The sequence below is a fragment of the Pezoporus occidentalis genome, unplaced genomic scaffold (assembly GCF_034315485.1).
Source record: "Pezoporus occidentalis ecotype Australia unplaced genomic scaffold, CSIRO_AGI_Poc_V1 ctg28, whole genome shotgun sequence".
NCBI classification, from domain to species: domain Eukaryota; kingdom Metazoa; phylum Chordata; class Aves; order Psittaciformes; family Psittacidae; genus Pezoporus; species Pezoporus occidentalis.
Window position 1 is genome coordinate 2,577,431 of NW_026914718.1, and position 20,735 is coordinate 2,598,165.

Consider the following 20,735-nt stretch of genomic DNA (forward strand, 5'->3'; position numbering starts at 1 on the left):
CCTTTGGTGGCTCCAGGAATAAGTAAGGTTCAAATGTGAGCATTCCAAAATGCAAGACAGAGTTGATAAATCCACCAGTAAAACGTCCTTCAGCAATGCGACTGTTGACAAAAGATAATATACTATAGCTATAAGAAGGCTAAAAGAGACATTTTGAGGTTTACACTTTTTGCTTATGCAGAATTGCACTGAAAAAGATTTTTGTTACACGTAATTATAAGAAAATACTTGTAACATGATATACATTTATAATACTGAGATGAGATTTTGGCCTTCTTTGATAAACTCATTCATTCATTGTAAATTTTAAGGAGGTTTCGGAAAGTCTTCAAATACAAATCCATTAAAAAGTTTTGAAAAATTGTGTGCTAACATTAGCTTTCCTTTTTTATTATTTTTTTTAAATGTAAGAAGAGGCAAAAAACATTCTTCACATCATGCCTGCAAACAGCTAGACCACAGAACTAGGCCATGAGATGGAAGCACAAGTACTGTACAATGGCCTGCCATATAACCATTGACAACGAGCAAGAGACAAGACTTTCAGTCAATACTGAAGACAGCAGCAAACAATATTACCCCATTGGTTTCTTGACTTAATTCTCTCAGTTTCGCATTTGTGTTCCAACTTTTCCAAGCAAGTTAATGAATAAATAGTCCAAAGGAGGAAGGGGAAACATCTGGACTGTAGCTAAATGTGGTGCTATGCAGACCAGCATGGGAAAGGAATGGTGAGCAGTCTGTGGCTGGGGAGGCATCAGCCATTCACCAAAAGCAGCCTGTGGAGATCAGCTGAAAGTTTCCTCTTCCCCTTTGACTCACCAAGCTGTGTAACCTGGGGGAGCCGACTACTTTCTCCATTGTGTTTGCGATATGTGTAACCTCTATTGAGCCAAGGATTAATGAAGGTCCCTCTTTTCTCAGGTGCATGATCTAAGTTATGAAGAAGTTGGATTAGATAAAAGTTTCCCAGCTGTGAGATCCTTGCAATGGCCCTAAATTCATCACAGGAAATGAAGCACATTTGTGTCCTCATTCACTCTAAGCAGGTACAAACCTCTCACATCTCAAGAAACGTGTACACACTCACAGCTCAGCATATCACTGAATATTTTGCTCAATAAAACCCAGCTTCTTCATTGGAATTAAGCAGTTGGTTTGATGTTGGACTGGGAACAGAGGAGTTACTCACAAAATAGTTGACACATTTTGCCTTTTTAAAGGAATAGGCAATTTGGAAACCAAACCTGATTTCCATAATATGGCATTATATTTGAAATACACTTACTTTTTATGGCCTTTACACGATGACAGAATAATGAAGTATCTTTCAGGAATCAGCAAAATGACAGCACGTTAGTAATTTTCAGTGAGCATTACTTCATGCTGAAATTGCAATGTATATTATATTTGTTGAATAAATGGTATTCACAGTATTATTCCTCACACCTTCGTATAAACTGTTTATTTTTAATAGTTACAAGCTATATTCTGAATTTTATTACATACATTATTTGCACTTTCTATTATGGCAGAATAAAGGCATTGGATGCTTGCTTTTTTATATCACACTGTTTCACTTCATACACTGCCTTTTAATGCCAAATGCCATAACATACTATGGTATCACAGAATCATACAGTGGTTTCAGGGTGGAAAGGAACTTTTAAGCTCTTCCAGTCCTAACTCCCTGACATGGACAGGGACACCTTCCACTAGACCAGGTTGCTCCAAGCCCTCTCCAATGTGGCCTTGAACACTGCCAGGGATGGGGCAGCCACAGCTCCTCTGGGCACTCTGTGCCAGGGCCTCACCAACCTCACAGGGAAGAACTTCTTCCTAATGCCTCACCTCAATCTCCCCTCTGTCAGGTTAAAGCCATTCCCCCTTGTCCTGTCCCTGCAGGCCCTTGTAATAAGTCCCTCTCCAGATTTCCTCTAGGTACGATATATTTAAAAGATATTAAACATATGCAAATAATAAAGTTTGCTTTCACTGAAGAAGTAAGGCGCATTTATGCAGTTCTTTGCCAGTTAGGGTACAATAAATAAAATTTCAGACAGTATCTGCTTCTTATTTTTATACTACTCCAGAATATGATGTGATAAACATATTCATCCACTAAGCAGGCAAGGTAATTGACTCAGTAACAGTAACTAAGAGAGTCACTGATTACTTTTGTTTATACTGTATAGCACTCTACCACAAACAGAACGAGTAACTTCAATTTGCGCAAGAACCACTGTACTTGAACCTTTGATGCAGATAGCAAAGGACAGCAAGTTCAGCAACAGTAAAGTCATCACTGAGTATGTGGCCCACATATCTTTGTGCATCCAAGAAAGTTCCCACTGCAGAAAAGCCTGAAAGTCTTAATCAGCAAAGCCAGCCAGAGCATTCCTGTGGTAAAAGGCAGCAAGGAAAGGTTTCATAAAGCTTTACTTTCAAAACAAGCTATAGAAAGTCATTTGAACTGCTCCTACTGCAGACTGACCAGTGTGTAATGAGTCTACTACTGAAAAAGGCAAACGGTGGTGCAGAAGATACAAAACTATATTCAGAATGCTAAGAAGCTGTGGAAGTTGAACCTTTACATGATTTTTCAGAAAATAAACAGTATTGCTAACAAAAAGCATTAGCATCATTATGAAAGCTGAAGTTCAAAGATTTCTTCTTTGTTTTTTAATTATGAAACCCCCAATGCCCCTCATGTTTTTACAGGATCTTATTCCAAAGGTTAATTTCCCTGAAACTGAAAGCAATATGAAAAACAGCCTCCCTCTAAATGACACATCTGAAAGACAGCACTTAATATATTTTCTATGAATATAAAGGACTCAAGTCAACGTGGGCCTACTTTTGCAAAATTTCATGTATAATTTCTTCCTTTTAATTAATTTCATATTTCAGCTCCCTATTTGAAGTTGAGTGAACAAGCTCCCATTTGCTGCACTAGAAGAAAGCCTACATTGGCCTTTTTTCCTTATCATTCACCCCTGACAAATTATCAGTAAGTGGCAAAGCTGGGGTCGGCTTACTGATTTTAGATTTTTATCAGAACTTTCATATGCTCCTGAGCTTACAGATCTATAAGGAGGGACACACTGATGAATTTTGAAAGCATCTGTTCCATTTCAGTTAGAAATCTTCTTTCTTTTGGACATTTGGCACCTTAATGTTCATTCACGACAAGAACTGGAAAGATTAATTTGCACTAGAATAATCTATTCTTGGTTTAGATGCACTTGTTCATCATTCCCTACTTCAAATCACAAAATAAAAAAGACCATTACTGCAGTAAGTCTAGTATTCTGTTTCAATGACGTGAATGAAAGAAGGAGGGGATACTTAGTCAGAAATTTAATTGGAAAACAAACTATGAAAAGCTATAGGTAGATTTAGGATTTGTGGTAGTTATAATTCAAGGGATTACTTTATCAAATCACAGAACATTTCTACAGCCTTTCAGCAAGGGAACAAAAAAATAAGCCTCTTTTAATAATTATGTAATAATAAGCCGAAACACGTTAGAATCTGCTTATTTGTCTGGGGAAAATAACCCAATCTTTCAATGAGAAATAACAGTTTCTAGGGCACTCCAATAGCATGAAATCAATACTGTTTGATATCTTGCTAGTTTCCAAGACGTTGCTTGTCATTCCACTACATAAAAGAGAAATCAAGACAAAAAGGAAAACTTTGAAATACTGAGATCGTTCATTCACTGCACTTCAGAGAAAATATGGGCAGCTGTTTTCTACAGTACCCTAGAAAACAATGTAAGAGACACATACTTCTAAACAGCATAAATCTACCTGCACTGTTAGTCACCATGAAGATTAAGCAGGAAATTCATGGCAGTTTCCATGTTTGGTTTGTCTTTCTCTGTTTGCCCACTTTATCACTGCAGATAAAGAGTGCTTGTATACAGGCAGTAAAGCACTTAACTTCACCCAGAGCAAATAATGTCACAGCACTGAGTGGGTCTAGTCACATCGAGAAAAGTTCTGCACATTCAGAAAACTGGGATGATTAAGCACTTTGTAGTTCAAGCTGCTTTGAGCAAGAATCATGGTTAATGTTTTATGTAGAGCCTTCCAGCAAAGAGACTCCAGTCCTCATAAACAGCTCCATTTCTATTTGAAACAATATTCTCCTTGTATTAGCACAAATAAACATTTTTAAATTTCCTTAGCATAAACATCATCTGTTGTTCTACTTCTTATGTTCTCTCCTGTTCTAGCTAAATCTGGATTTGTAATTCTGTCCCTATCTTCAGGGCAGGGATTTCCTTTCATGCACTTGAAGAGCTCTTTCCAGTGCATACCACAGCGATGGAACTGCAGACAAGGCCATACATAACAGTGGTGGTGGGCAAATACTGAACATTCTGCTTCACCACAAAAAAAAAGGCTGAGATCTAGAAGGCAGTGAAATACTGAGGAAACAGCAGCATGGTTATAATACCCTCTACTTAAAATTACCTATATTTATTTTTTAAGAAGGTAAATAACACAGAGGGTAAGAAAGATGACAGAAATGAAAACAGCTAGATTTCTTCCCCAGTATTCATTATTAGAATTAACCCCAAATAAGGCCATATTTACTACAAACTGGCAAATCAGACCTAGCCTTTGGCTTAACTCCCCATGAGTTTCAACAGCAGCTTTCCAGAGGCACAACGAGAATTGGGCTCGAGTAAGCCTTGAAGCTCTAAGCCCTATAAAACACATTTGACAAAATTGATTTTGTAGGGGTAGCAGAGGATTGGAAAGACCCAATATTCATTCCCCAAATTAGCCTTCCATCACAGCAGCTGAAAGCTCTAAGTCTACAGAGAGGTCAGTATCAGCATTAATCTTGACTTCTGAAAGGCTGAAGTGGCACACCAGCCTATCCAGTGTCCATTACTAGTCCAGTGTCCAATACTAGGGAATGTTTCTACTGATTTCTACTGTCACTTGTAACTGTATTCCCTTGGTGTGGCTGAAACTCTCAGATAAAGTATACTTTTCATTTCTTTAGCTATGTAATACTTCCTTTTCTTCTTTGGGTATTTCGGGGGGGGGGGTGGGGTGGGGTGTGGAGAGGGGAATAGGGGATAAGCCCTTATTTCCTTCAGCACATATTTCTTTGGACATTGTTAGACTAATTTTAGAAGACTTGCCCTATACTGAGAAACAGATAAGGGGGGCTAAAAAACCCTAATTATATTTCTTAAAATTATTTCATTTTAATTTAAAACCCTGGAAACTGAGTAGAAATAACCCAAGGGATAACAGTAGTTATCAGGATACAGTCCACACAGATCTTTTTTAAAAGAACATTAAAACCACAATATTATTTTTTAAATCCCAACAGATCTTTCTTACAGTAAATGCAATTAAAATAAATCCCTTGATGTAGTGTCTGCTTCTTAATACCCACGGCTTCCTAGCATATCTTAACTGAGCACAAACCACATATGAGGGAATAAACCGATCAATCTGCCCTAAGGAACAGTGGTGATACCTAATAATAAAAACGATACAAAAGAGATCTCATCATTGTCATTTACAGTTGTCAAACTAAAAATGGGGGAAAAGTCATAAGCCTGAGGAATCTCATATCCTGAATCTGCTGTTGGGGAACACACACTTTGCCGCTTTGGTTATTTTAATGAACACATCACTTTAAACTATGCCTTTCCCATCTGTTCTGCTTTCTAATTACATATTGCAAAAAGCAGCTCATTCACAACTGCAACCTAATAGAATCTTAAACAAAACTTGGATGAGATTTCAATATTCTGCTTGCATCGTCTGTATTCAAGACTACAAGCAGCTTCTTCTCCATGAGGTGTTTTCTTGTTTTCTATACAGAAAACTGAGGCAAGGCAATGGATCACCACACCCTGGCATACAAACCCCTTGCATACAAACTAACCACACTGGCATACAAAAGACAAGGAAGAGAGTATAGACATTTCCCTTTCCTCATACCCCCTGTTCAAGTATCAGGACACAAATCTTTCATTGCATGTTGATGCATTGCAGCACTGGGGTTTTCCTAACAAGTCAGGTCATATTCCTGGCAAGAACTAGCAAGTGTATAGCTAACTGGTAGCAGGCACTGCCTCTGCAGTGCTCCTTTGAGAAACTGAGCCCCGATTAGCAGATTCTTATCCAAGATTTTAACAATGGTTAGATTAGGAATAGCAAAATTTTACTGACTGTGACTGAATAGCATTTACAGCACCTGGAAATCCAGATACAAGCTCATTATAACCCCTCCTTGCTGTGATCCCTCCCTAGTAGAGATGACAGAGAAAAGGGAATTAAGGCATTCCTGCACCTGATTGATACCATTTCAATAGCAACGAGATACGTAAACACTAGTCACCTAAATCATCCTGTTCCCACTAGTGCAGTTCACACAGTGATGGAAGGCAAAGCTGAATTTCTGTAGGTTAAATGGTTATGTTCTGGCCCATCTCAATCAGTACTTTTGCCCTCAAATGACTGTACATGAAAGATGATTAAATGCCACAATTCAGTATTAGATATCTTGTTCTGTGCCAAGTCTTTAGTTATAGAAGATAAAATAAATGAAACTCCTGTCTCGCAGAGACCTGCTCTGTGAGATCCTGTAGTGAATATTGTTTCTGCCATTGTGCTTCACTGTATACCAGTGTTCCAGTAATGTGCAAACACCACTGCCTTGAAATGCTCAGTATTAACAAATAAGAGATACATGATGATTTTATTATCCTTATTATCTGTTTTCTATGGTTTCTAACTCCAACTCTCTAGGTCTGTCTCTCCTGCAAGAAATGTTTTTCCCTTGACCTGTGCCTTGAAGTGCCCTGCTCCTGCTGTACTCTCTCTGGCTGTTACATGCCCTGAAAGACCCTCAGCCCAGCGAGTACAAAACTGACCTGGCCTAGCTCCTGCTGTTAAGTACAGCAGTTCCGAAGTCCAGCTCCCTTGATGATTGCCAACAGTCAACCTGTGCCTGCTGCTGCTGCTGCTGTCTCTAACACCCACTTGGGCTCAGCTCCTCGACTGCTACAGAACCTGAACACTGCTCGCTTTACTTCCCTGTTACTCTTTAACCATTTCTACCAGAGTTCTTGTTCCATCTGTTTGGTTTGCTACATTCAAAAATATGCCCAGATTGAAGACTCGCCCAAAATGTTTCAGAAGCTGTTTTCAACCCAAATGGTGATTTCATCAGAATTTTTAATAAAGCAGTCAAATACATTTTCCTATTTTATTCATTTATTGAGTGCTAGAAATCACTACATAGTTTCATAATTTCCCACAAAAATTCTAAGTGAAGCCAACGAATTCTCATAAAAAGGCTCTCTCTTCTGAAACAAAATGACTGGGGGCTGAGAAGATCAGTCAGCTTGACTGAAAGCTTCTGAATCCGTAAAAACTGCCACCTCAATCTTTCTGTATGCAAATTGCCTAGAACATAAACAGCTAAGGGGAACTGGACTATTCTCCTCTTCGTGCCAACACCGCACTATCTCTGACCTGAACCTGAGAACAGGACAGGTCCCTTCCCTACCTGCTTCATTGATTAGCCACCACTTCCAAATGCTTCTGTGAGGCAGGCCTTGCTCATAATATTGCAGGAGCTTTGATTATCAGAGCCATGCAAGTATACAAGTTACCGGTACTATTTAATCCATCTCAGCAAATGTGCTTCTCTTTCCTGTTCTTCCTTCAATAAGCAGGACCATGAAACTATGAAATATTGTGAGATGACTTCTGAAATCTAATATACATCTGCTTCAAGGGGTTTGCTGGGTTTCTGCATTAAACAAAGCTAAGGGATAACGATTTTTTCCATTAAAGCATATATTACAAGCAGCACCCAGATCCTTACCCTTTCTCTCCATTAAGAAAATATATTTTTTAGTTATTCCATGCTGCTTCCATTTTGATGATGAAAGCTCATATTATGCCTTCTATTCCACTAATAGCCAACTATTTATTCATATTATAGGCAGAGTTGCAACAACATGGGAGGAACAATTTTATTCTTCACTTTGATTTGCAAAATAGTATGCTAATTTCTACATAGCACTATACCACAGCAGAATCCAACTTTTTAGGGCAATGATTTGCCTGAAGCCAATGGTAAACTACTAATAAATATTGACTATTCCCTAATGAGTTTATACTCCTTGGAACAACAACACAGCACCGGATATAAAATCATTATAATCGTGAATGACTGTACTAGGGGAAAAAAAGACAGCAGAAGAAGTTAAAAGTTGTAACGTTGATAAAAGTAACAGTGCTTTTATCAGTGGCATCAAATGTTAATTTATCCACATGGGATTAACTAATCTAATACATTTAGACACTAACCAGGGAATGAAAGTCCGCTAGGATTTTTATTCAATATAAATTAATGAGAACTCAAAGTTCATGTGGCAGAGCATTGCAGAAATTAAACTATAATAAATTAAAAGCCCCAAATGCACACTTGTTCTTTAAATTTTAACCTACAGAAGGGAGGAGAATATGGAAATGCTAGCTTTAGAGTAGGAAGGTTTAGCCTTCAGGGTCTGGGGGAGGATTCAAAGCAGGATATAACTTCAGGTGCCCTGAATCATCCCACTACTCCCCTTGCCTCTCTTAGCCCTGTAAGACTCTTAGGCTGACATGAAATTAATCTCCCTACAGTTTCTGCTTCTCCGTTTAAGCCGTTCAGGCCACAAACTGAAATACTTGCTCTGAATGCATTTTTTTTTCCACGTTATCAGCCAGGACAGCCGAGTATAACTGTGCTCAGGAGACAAAGAACTTGTGCATGTCCCCACCAACTATTTACACCCACTCTCCCCACAACAAGGGAAAAAAAACACCACCTCAAACAGCTAGACTGTAGCTCCTACCTAATTTGTCTGTACAGAGCAGTAGTTGGCAGATGAAGAAACATCCTCAGCTACAGAAAGAGTGCTCAAGAAAGAAATAATCTAACTTGGCAGAAGCATTGCCCAAGCAAGTAAAGACTTAAGTGAGGATAAAAATAGCTCTTTATGCTTTAGTTTGCCTGTCTCTAAGCTGCTGTAACACATCATTCACCTCACACAGATGACTGAAACAGTATTTCAAAACTTTATGAAAAAGACTGTAATGCTAAAGCTCATAATTTCTCCTACTTCACCATACCTGCACAAGGCACTATCCCCATACTGCCTGCCACTCAATCCTTACAAAGACTACATCCTTCTCTCCCTGAATAATGCTCATTATTTTTCCCGCATGCTGGAATAAGCAAATCTTCCAATAATCTCCAAAGAAATTTCCATTTGCTGAGCCCAGACAAGGAAGCACTACTCCAGCTTGACAGACGGGTTGTTCAGCCTGGAGGAGAGAAGGCTCAGGGGAGACCTTAACAGTCTTCCAGTATCTAAAGGGGGCCTACAAGAAATCTGGAGAGGGACTTTTTACAAAGGCAAGTAGTGACAGGACAAGGGGGAGTAGCTTTAAACTCAAAAGAAGGGAGATACAGATTAGATGTTAGGAAGAAGTTCTTCATGATGAGGCTGGTGAGGTGCTGGCACAGGGTGCCCAGAGAAGCTGTGGCTACCCCATCCCTGGCAGTGTTCAAAGCCAGGCGGGGCAGGGCTTGGAGCAAACTGCTCTAGTGGAAGGTGTCCTGCCCACGGCAGGGGGTTGGAACTGGATGAACTTTAGGATCCTTTCTAACCCAAACTATTCTGTGATTCTATGAAATTGTCCGGGGAACCCATACAACTGTATGACAGCTTTTCCGTAACTTCTGTGGCTCTCCTGAACAACTTTCATATTGAAGAAAATCGCTTATCTCACACAGCTAGTGCTTCTCTGGATACCATGGATGTCATTCATGCTGAAGATCAGCCTCATGGATACCATTCCTGCTGAAGACAGAAGGATTCTTCTTATGTCATTAGCCCAGGAAATAAGTATGCCACAAGGGCTTCTAAAGCACAAACCACTATTAGCTAAATCACTACTTCTGTAAAAATCAAATCCTATGATTATTCTGCTATTAAAAGGTCTTAAAAAGCCAAAACCATATGGTTTAAGAATGGAAACTGTGATAATTACATGTATTATGGTTAGAATATAGGTTTAAATATGTTTTTTTCCAACAGCAAAAGAGGAAAAAAAAATCTGCTGTTAATTCTGGGTTTAAAGCAATCTTACACCACGGTTTCAGCTTCTGATTTCACAATGTTAATTAAGCATCATGGGATCAGAGTAACTTACAAGAGCTATCTAATGCTTATCAGGCCACTAAAATTATTTTCACTTTTACTGTCATTACTATTCTATAACCTCTTTTTCCTTTTTAGTAGCAGTAAAGTATTATTTGGAAGAAAAATAAAGTGTTATCAGACATAGATTTTATACAGCAAATTTCTCACACAGATTACTCCAGTAAAAAACAAAACTGTACGTAACATATATTAACTTGATCTATCAGAACCTATGCAGGCCATTAGAACAATATGACACTTGAACTTATAACAAGAAAATTGAAATGTTAATAATATTTTGTTTAGGGTGTTTTTAAGTAAAATAAAGGGAGTAAAGCTTATAACAAGTTTTATCCTGGATTTCAGTTAAATATCAAAGTTATGTAAGGACATCTGAGCACATTTACCTAACAGCAGTATTTCTTATCAGAGGTTTCATGAAGATACATTTCATTCCCCTAAAGTTTACCTACAGGATTTACACATGGTAGAGGACTGAAATATTGAACAGTGAGTTTCCCCAACACTATTTCTGGTTTATAACTTCTTATAGGCCACTGCAGGCACCACATCTAGTGCCGGTACCATGAAGTTATCCCTTGACACCCTCCAGAACTTGGGTTGACAGCATCCCACTGTACTGCCCTTGCAGCAAGTGTCAGAGATTAAAGTCTCACATAGACTCTGACATGGAGGTGTTCTGAATTTGTTCAAAGGAAATGATGTCCACCTTCCCATCCTAATTTTGTAACATATTCCTAACACAATGTCACCTCTCACTTCTCCCTGGATCCTGACACACAAGGTCTCAACCACATGAGAGCTCTAGTTTCCCAGGCTGTGTGCATGCACTTGAAAGAGGAATCCCTTCACTCTGCTTCTCTCTTCCTGAGGTCTCTTGGCTACGCAGCTTTTGCTTTCCAACTCCACATACCACTTTTTCATACAACTGTGGGCTGGAATTTTCCTCTTCTATGCTGCATTCAGTAAAGAATCAAAACGACTGTCAGGGCACTGGAGCATTCATCCTGTAAGTAGAAGCTGAGGGAAAAAGAGTTTGTTCAGCCTGGAAAAAACAGTTTAGAGGAACCTCACAGCACCCCCCAGCACCGAAAGGGTGGCCATCAGAGAAACATGGCCAGACTCTTCACTGAAGTGCAGAGCAGGAGGATGCCAGATAATGCACACAAACTGAAACAAGAGACGTTCTGAGTGGAAGTAATTTTTTTCCCCACCATGAGAACAGCTGGGCAGCGGAACAGGCTGCCCAGAAAGGCTGCAATCCCTGTCCATGAAAGTTTTCCAGATCCAACTGGTTAAAACCCTGAGCTACCTCATCTGAACTCAGAGCTGAACTCTGCTTTGAGGAAGAGGTTGGCCCAGAGACCTTCTTAAGTCCCTTTCAATCAAAATTAATGATTGTCAGAGTAGGTTATTATAAGAACAGTAGCTTGGCAAATGCAAACAGTGACACCAGGTCAACCCAACTTTATGTAGACTGCAACCACCAGAGCATGAGCAACATAACACAGGGCAGGCAAAAGGATGAAGGAACACCTTAAGTGCAAAGTTAAGCGTTAAACATTTTTTTTTACTTAGCAGGAAAAAAACCTTCATAGTTTCATACTTGACTCTTAATGGCTCAAAGAACATGGAGAAAGTATTTTGGACATGAGATTCCTCACGGGATAGAGTTTTACCCATCTTTATTTACACATTTGAATTTCTCCGTTACATTTCTCTCAGCATAATTTATGTTTGGACCATAGTTAAAATCTTACAAGAGCATTACATCCCTAGTTCTTAAAAACAACTCCTTTAAATGCCCAGTAACTGAAATAGGATTAGCTGCCACTGATTTTACTCAACCTTTGCATAATTTTGCCTGAAAAAAATAGTTCTAAGGCTGCACATTGCCAAGATCCAAGGAAAGTAAAGTAACCTCAAACAGTAGCTCGTGCCTGTGCCATGTTAACATCCCTGGAGCTACAGTCAGCAGCTGCAGGATTACATGCTAGTCATAACATACACTCTATCATATCAGATCTGCAGTGACAAGTTTCAACACTAAGGCTGAGTTGCTGAGGTGACAAGCCTTAGGAACCAAGCAACTGCAACATCTCCATGTACATTCCAGTGGTCCAAACACACAGCAGTGCTTACTACACATTTTGCTCTCAGGCTGCTGGCTTAGAGGATACACTTGCTTAACACCTTCCTAGGATAAAAGGGTGGCCATAATGATGCCAACAACACACCTAATATAAAATCTGCCAAAGTCAAACTTTCCACCCATAGTTTTTGGAGCAAATTGAAAAATATTGGTGTACTCTGTTCCTGACTACCACCAAAACCACTGCATGCTGCCAGACTTTACACCACCTTTGCCACAGCCACCAGCATTTTAATGTCATATAACCTTTCGAAACTGCTCTTTGGCAATCTCTCTCCGATGTGATCTCTCTTCACACTGGTTGAATTCCAGTTCTTGGCATTTGAATTCATGGAAATAGATGTGACAGAGAGTACCAGTACTGCAATAGGTTCAAGAGATCTTTTTTTTTTGACATAGTTAAGACACCACATGGCATCATATATGCATGCAGCCCCTAAGGATCATTCTTCTCATATATGAAAGGATCCTTTCTATGGGAACAAGCTGTATGAGAAAGCTGAAGTCCTTGAGCTCCTCCTGCAGAAAAGGGAATTAGCTTTTTGTGCCTACAACATGCAAGAATCTTTACACTTCCCCCAATATCCAGACATTATCGTGCTATTAAACTGAGTTTCTGGACACTTCCAGTGATTTTAATTGACCGTGCTAAGTCACCAATACAGAGATGGAAAAGCTGCATGACAAAATCCTTTTCATAAGGGGATAATTGTTACAAAAGGCTGGCTTTATCATTTGGAGTTTTTTCTCTTGTATTTGACATGAGCTCTTCTTTCAAAGAGAAACTCAGATAAATTGAAGAACATTTTATAAGTTCATCTATGTATCTGGCAAAGCAAAGTCTGATGCTCAAATCCTATATTCTAAAAGCATATTCTATACTTTCAAACATGCATATTTAAGAAAAAACAGTATAATCCCTCGGGGAATATAAAGAAATCAAATGTGGACATGGTACAGAGGCTTAATAAAACCCAAGGAAGACATTTACAAACTCTTCGGCCTGAGGGTCCCTTTAGGAAAAAAACACAACTGGTTCTGGTTTTTACATAATCTTGCTTCACTGGCACTATCCACAGGAGAGACTGCATCATATCCCTTCAGCCTGGACCACACAGTGGTATTCAGATAACAACTACTTTTTAAAGTGTATCCTAATTTGTTGAAAGCCATTTACTGGATTAGCTCTATAGCCACATGTCAGTGTAGCATTGTTTCAACAGATCTGAATTGATGTTATTCCTACCTTAACATTTTCTGTGTAAATTGTAAAGAAAAAAAGACTGACACTCCCTCCATTAAATATTAAAACCTGAAGGGAATTCATGTGCTAAACTTGCCTGGAGAATCAATGGAATTCAGGGGCCCAATTATTTCTTTTCTCCTCTTTCTGCTTTCATGTAACCTCTTAGAATTTAGGTCATTCCCATTACATTTGCCAAAATACCACAAGTTTCTACATCTTTAAAGTCCTTACTTTTGACTTGTGGGGAGTAGGAAGTGTTTTAACACAGTGGGGAGTGGAAAGCATGTCTTAATACAGCTTGTCAAAAAAACGCATAGAATCATGAGTTAAAAGTCTGTCAATACTTACTAGCAAACACTGCTGGTACTGATCAACATCAAAACCAACTCTAGGCATAAGCTTTTGAATTAAGTTTCTATAGACCCCACGTTCAATGCATCGTAAAATTTTCTGTTTGGCTGGTACTGTTGATAGCTTTAAATCCTCCATAATAACAGCCTTTATGAGATTTCCAGGATTAACATTATGTTTTAAATGAGGTTATCAGCATCTGCTTGGACAGCGCCACCATTCATGCAGTTGTGCAGTATTCTGCATCGCAAGATAACTTCAGTAGCGTTTGTGTTAACACACAGGGAGAAAGCAGCACAATCAATAGTTCTGCCTCGACTGGGCAAAGGACTCACTTCTGCAAAATGCTAGCAATGAGCTTCCATTATTATGAAAAAATAATACCTATATTTAATTGCAAATTGTGGAAGTAAACGAGTCAATTTATATTTATTACAGATAAGTGCATAATTAAATTACCTTCTGTAATAGATTCTAGTGCCCTGCCAGCTGAAATCTCACAATGCTGCTCTTTACTCTGATCAGCAGCATCCTCTTCCTTAGTTGCAATCTTTACACCTTTTTAATGTTCTTGGGGTAAATTTACAAGATAAAAGCCATGAGTATAGACTTCAATTTCCTTGCTTGCAAAGTAATGAACGCTGAGTTTCTGAAATCATTATAAGCATTTCTACAGCTAAGCTTTTAGCTGTGTTTCGTGAGTCATGACAGACTATGCAGACAATGGGTTTTTGCAGTTATGCAGCCAGCTGAAAAATATGTGTAGCCTTCTAAACATGGAACAGAAAAACTTGCCCGTGACTAAGGTGCTAGAATGAGAACACTTCTGTTCTCAGGGAATGCTAAGACAGCCAGAAAGGGAGAAGCTCTCTTCAGGTGAGTGAAAGTGATACAGCTTAATGATTCTGGTAACCCTAATGCTTTTCTCAAAGCAAAGGCTTTAAGGTGTTTCCTTATCAACTTAGGAACTTGTTTGTAGTTTTTACTTCACAGTTACAACTTCATTTCTCAATAAGCTTTGGCTCTATGCTTACAGAGTAAATCAGTTTATTTGGGGGGCTCTCCTGTCTTTCTTACTTCCAGTTGACTTCCCTGTTCCTTTAAACTTCCCTGCCTCTGTAGTCTGAGAAACCAAAAGTGTTGCAATCATCCATCATATTCGATAAGCTAGAAGCTTTTCTCAAAGGGTGGCCAGTACCACTTACAAGCAAGGTGTTCCAGGCTCAGAGTTGAGAGCTGTGGAAAAAACACTCACTGTGAGGAGCTCAGTATAATTCCTTTAATTAAAATCTAGTGAAAACAGGAGAACTGGAATGCTTCAAGTAATTCATGGCAAATTCCTACACAATTCCTGGTATCCCCGCTTTGATCCTCAGCACTAGTACTCCTGTCCAGATGACTTTGGATGTGGCTCATAAGAAAAAACACTGCTGGCCAACATGCTGGTTGCCACTTCAGCTGCATCTCACATTACTTACCATTTCAAGAGGTAAGTGTTAAAGCATCAACACCACTGTGTTCTGCCTTGAAACTAGAAGTGCATTAAAGTAACTTTTAGAGATTGCTTACAACAATTGGGCTCATAACTAATAGCTTCTCTGGTCCCTCAATAGCTTATTTTTTAAAAATCCCCCAAAATCCCACCTGGAAGCCACCATGTACAAGCAACAATCATCTCTACGTATTCAAAATGTGTTACAGAGATGTTACCAACCAGCTGCTAAAGTCAGCAAATGAAATAATCCCAGTACTGGCTTTTGTTGGATAGAAAACAGCCAATTTCTGGCTACTGAAGAAAGCAAAGCAGTTCATGTGCCACCCTTCAGTACACGTTAAAACCAACATGGCTTGTGTAATGAAAGAAACATCTAATTTCTATGGATTCTACATTTGGCAGAATGTCAGCTGAAACCCTCTCAGTGCAGCACTGTGTTAGACCCAATGACATTTCCTTCCCAGCAAAAGTGCAGTATTTCCTTCCCTGTTTTGCCCAGCAACGATCTCAAGTTTACTCCTCTTTTCTAACATTGTCCAGTATCACCTGAATCTTCCCTAAAAACAGAGTCATCCTCACATCACCCACTCTGTACTAGCAAAAGCTTAAGAAGCCAAGGAAGGATATAAGGTAGTTACTCATTCTTGATCTATAAATACTATGTAATTAATAGACATGGTCAAGTACCTATTTTGACATACTATAGGACCCTTTGATCCTTACAAACATCAGATCATTTCTGACAACTTCCTTAACCAAAGCAGAATTAGTTCACTGGGAGTGAAGTGCCTAAAAGCCCAGCGGGAATGCTAAATTTGATGGCAGTCAATATTTGAAAAGCAAAAACATCTAAAATAAAACTTTTCAAAAAGCAGCTCTTTAAAGCTTTCTTTTTTCCACTGCTTATCAAATATACAGCTGCATGAATCTTAGTTGAAACAATTTACCTAACATTAAGTGACTCGGGAAACCAACCATTCAAACAAACCTTGTTAAAAAGAATGCAAGTCCATCCTAAATAAAAATCTGTCCTACAAGAAGTCACAAAAGTTTAGGGCTCTGAAGAGAAAATAGTTCACTAGTTTCTTAGTTGGCTGACAAACTACTGACGGCATCCAATACAGAACAGTATTATCCTACGTGAACAACAGCATCCCAGAATCAACCAGGTTGGAAAAGACCTTTAAGATCACCGATTCCAACCATTACCCCCAGCACTGCGAAGACCACCACTAACCCATGTCACTGAGGGCCTCATCTACATGGCTTGTAAACACTTCCAGGGACAGTGATTCCACCACTGCCTTGGGCAGACTGTTCCAATACATCACCATTAAACAAATGGATCACTTTAGAAGGAGAAAAGCAGGGCTGACAGGGGGGTAAAGGGCTTAGCTACTAAAAACATTTCTTCTGAGGGGTGCTTGGTCCTTAGCTAGCTTTCAGCACAACAAATCTCCATACACAGAAGAACACAAACTCTAGCAGCTTGTACATATCTATATGTCTATCTGTCAATCTATCTATATATATACCTATATGGGTCAGCGTAAGTAAACTGTTGCTTCTTAATTACACCAACATTTTCTCACCTTGCAGCATTACTCATCTGCCATTCTGCACAAAGCTGACTGAAATCTCAGCTGCAGTTACAACCTAATGAAGGAAAAGTATTCTCTTGCTTACTCAAGGTAAGAATCTTCTCCTGCTCAGAAAGTTCTAACTGGGATCTACACAGCACTCCATCATTCACCTCTTCCCTTTCTGCCTTTACCTCACTATACAAGGCTTATGTAAAGCTGAAGCTTTATGAAGCAAGTGATCTTGCTCAGTATGAGTTGATACATTTTTTCTCCTACAATTAATTGTAATTTTTATCCATGTTAGAATGACTCTTACACACAAATAGGTTAAAAACTAATCTCATTTAAGAAAGCAAAACAAAACCAAGTGAAACCAACAGTAAATCTATGAGGTGGGAGTGGATGCTAAGTCAGACTCTTGCAATTCAGGTATTTTTTGTGACTTGCATAGTAATCCACATACAGCAAAATGACTATTAAAGTTCTCTGTGTAGCTCAGATTTGCTTGTGAATAATCTCAGTCTAATTGTGAAAGCTGAAACATGAATAATAGCAGCACTCTCCTGCTCATCTTGCAGCAAATAGCCTCATTTTATCATATTATTTCTTTTCTCTTTCAGCATATTACTGTACTAGGAGATTATAATGGTAACCAAATAGCTCCCATTTCTACCAGCATTTATGCTTATTTATGATTTATTTGGGAAAGGCAGTGCTCCACCAGGGCTCAAAGAAGCTATTTACCAGTTGTACTACACACACCTGTGTAAGGAAAACCTGCATTTTGTGTGCAGGAGAGGGTGAAACACACTCTTGACAAGAGGCACCTACCTTGCAAGCAGCTGACAATACATTTTCTATACACTTACTGCATCTTGGCCCCAATTCCAGATGCATCTCACGCTTCAGACCCTAATAGAGATGTATCTGTAGATATAACCTAGCCTAGAGTATTTAACCTATATATATCCTAAACCTATATATACACCTATAACTTAATTTGTCAGCCTCTGCTACTCCTAAATGTAGGGGACCTGTCAAAAGCTATTGGCCAGCTTTCCTATGTCCAGGTTTACTTCTAATCCTGCATGTTCCCATTGATCTGTGCAAATGCAGCAGCTCCACTGTCTGAGGAATATGAAGTTCTCCAGTGGCTTGTTAAATGTGCCAACTCTGATGCAGGCAAGTTCCTTACAAGGCATTGGGTTGAAGAGGCATCTAGCAGAACTCTAATGTGCCACTACTGCACATTTTTCAGCCAAAGTCTCACCCTTTGTATTAATTCACATTTAATTATAATCTGTGTCATTTTTTAAAATACAGTAAAACTCCACTCCCTGTTTTAAGAATTGAAATTAGGCACCAAAGGCTACTGCTGACTATTTAAATGGATTGATTATATAACTTAGTGCCCAATTTACCAGGTATGATGTCCTTTTGTGAAAAATAATCTTTATGCAGGTTAAGAACCTGCTATAGGCAATACTTTCACTAGCACCTATACATCATCTGACTAATACTAACACCCTCCACATACAGGTGATACTTTCATGAATGCAAAGATTATGAATGCTTCTGAAACACATACTAAATAAAAGCAATACAAGTTTAATGACGTTTAGAAAAGGTGTGAAAACTTTTAACACATCTTAAGTGCTTGGCACATCCATGTGAAATCTGAAGCAGCTGACTGCAAATAGTGAGAAAGACCAAGACCAAATATACCAAGTATAAACTTCTGAGACCATTAGCTCCTGCTCAAATGCCATTAAGGGTATAAATACTGAGTGGAGCTCCAGAGCTATTCACATCTTCCTTTTCAAAACAGCATGGAGATGGAGTCTTGCGTGACATGGTCTGGTGTGAAGTGTCCCCGCCCATGGCAGGGGGGCAGGAATTAGATGATCTTAAGGTCCTTTCCAACCCAAACCATTCTGTGATTCAAGCCAGTAAGAATACCTAAAGAGATTTATCAGCTACTGACACGTTAATGCCCTAATGCTGCTTGAGAAACCCTCAAATTAAACTCTGGGCTTTAGGATAGTCGAGAGCACTGAATTTGGCTGCTCTGGGGATAAACGGCCAGATCTGCACAGGTGCCTAAGGATAAGGTAAACTGTGATATAAGGATCCAGTCTGTCTGGCTGAGGCTGCCTGCTCTCTGCCACCACTACATCCACTCTCCTGCCAGAATCAGCCATATATTAGCTTAGAAACAATTAATGAACTAAGATTTATCTAAACCCCGACCGGTGCTCAGCAGTGCCAGGGCAGATGCGCTGTCCCTGCCTGTCTCTGACTCTAGACAGCTGCTCTTTTGCCTTGTGTCTCCAGTGGGCCTTGGAACCACTGCCTCTGCAAACAACTGCTGTAAAAAAGGTTTCATAAAGTTTAAAAGAGTTCAGCATTATTTTTTCTCTCCTCATCATCTAGACATGTATTAAATAAGCCTATTAGGTATTCTGAACACTTTAATTAACAAATTAGTTATGAACTGGAAAAAGCTGTCATGCTTCCTGTATTCGCTGGCCCATGGTAAATTAACATAAGCTAATGATGCTTTATTTTTATCCAGTTATTTGAGCTTCACTTTCCACAGACTTAGTTTCATGGATTGTGTTTGGAATGAAAAAGGTGATGTTTTCCCTCTTTAAAGTTAGTTTTTAAATGCATCAGTCTGACCTGGATGTACACTGGTAGTTTTATTTTCCCCTTTTAATGTTTCTTTTTCCTGCCCCAACACAAAAGCTGTTACCTTTCCTACTGCCCCATGTATCTATCGCTCCAGAGACTGAAAGAGCCTGTGGTTTCAGAGGAATGAGCTCTGTGTACACATTTTTATTTGTATTTTAAGAATTCCTTCCATAAAATAGAGGTATTTAGAAAAAAAAAAACATTTCATTACAGCCACATCATTAATGCACAGAAAACAAGTGCTAACATCAACTGACTGAATCACAACTGTCTTTAAACCAGGGATAGAAGCATTCTTAAGGCTGATATGAACTGCACTGCTAATCAAAGTGGGGCACCTAGCTATTTACCCTGAAGGTGAGGAATAAACAGAATCTATTACGTGGTAGGATATGAGGCAGCTAAAAATATACAGAAAACTGTATGAATCCAACAATAACATTTGACCATGAAACAACAGCTGTCAGGGAGCAAATGCCTTTCCTACAAGACTCTTCTTTCTAGTTCCAACAGAATTTGATGAGCTGAGCCTGAATTATTTGCAGATTTTAAAAGAAGAAAAACCCCAGAGGTTGAAGTTAGTGCTGCACAAACATTTTATTAGGGATAACAGGAAAAGGCCATGTTACTAATAAAATTGAAGTGTTTTCATTTACCCTCACAGGTAAAGGAACTCTTAAAGGAACTATGTCTTTAAGTGAGTAACCCTCCCCCCCCACAAACAAAACTAAACAACCCAAAACAAATCCTCAGTTACTTGTAGTTTAAACAGTCCAGAAATACTGTTGTTCATACTGTGTGTAACAAAAATGCTGTATTTGGTACAAATATGTTTTGAAAGTTGCATTAATAAATGAGCCACTACAGGATAATTTTTTTTTCCAGACAAGAATAAGTCATTTTCCTTTATTTTTTTAAACTGGAAAAGTAATTATTTATTAGGTGAT

General features: G+C 38.9%; 1 protein-coding gene across 6 annotated transcripts in view; it reads right to left on the minus strand.

The window, feature by feature from the left end:
• The window catches only part of CNTNAP2 (contactin associated protein 2), a 1,014,729-nt gene that overhangs the window by 672,810 nt on the left and 321,184 nt on the right, over positions 1-20,735 (minus strand). The window contains exon 1 of one of the 6 annotated variants that reach the window (XM_062625370.1): positions 823-1,247. The exons of 4 other annotated variants lie outside the window; for them this stretch is intronic. In XM_062625370.1, the coding sequence (XP_062481354.1) occupies positions 823-1,036 (214 nt within the window). In that variant the 5' untranslated portion in view covers positions 1,037-1,247. Of the gene's footprint in view, positions 1-822; positions 1,269-20,735 lie in introns of those variants that run through there. One more of the 6 variants, XM_062625375.1, reaches the window with a different exon arrangement.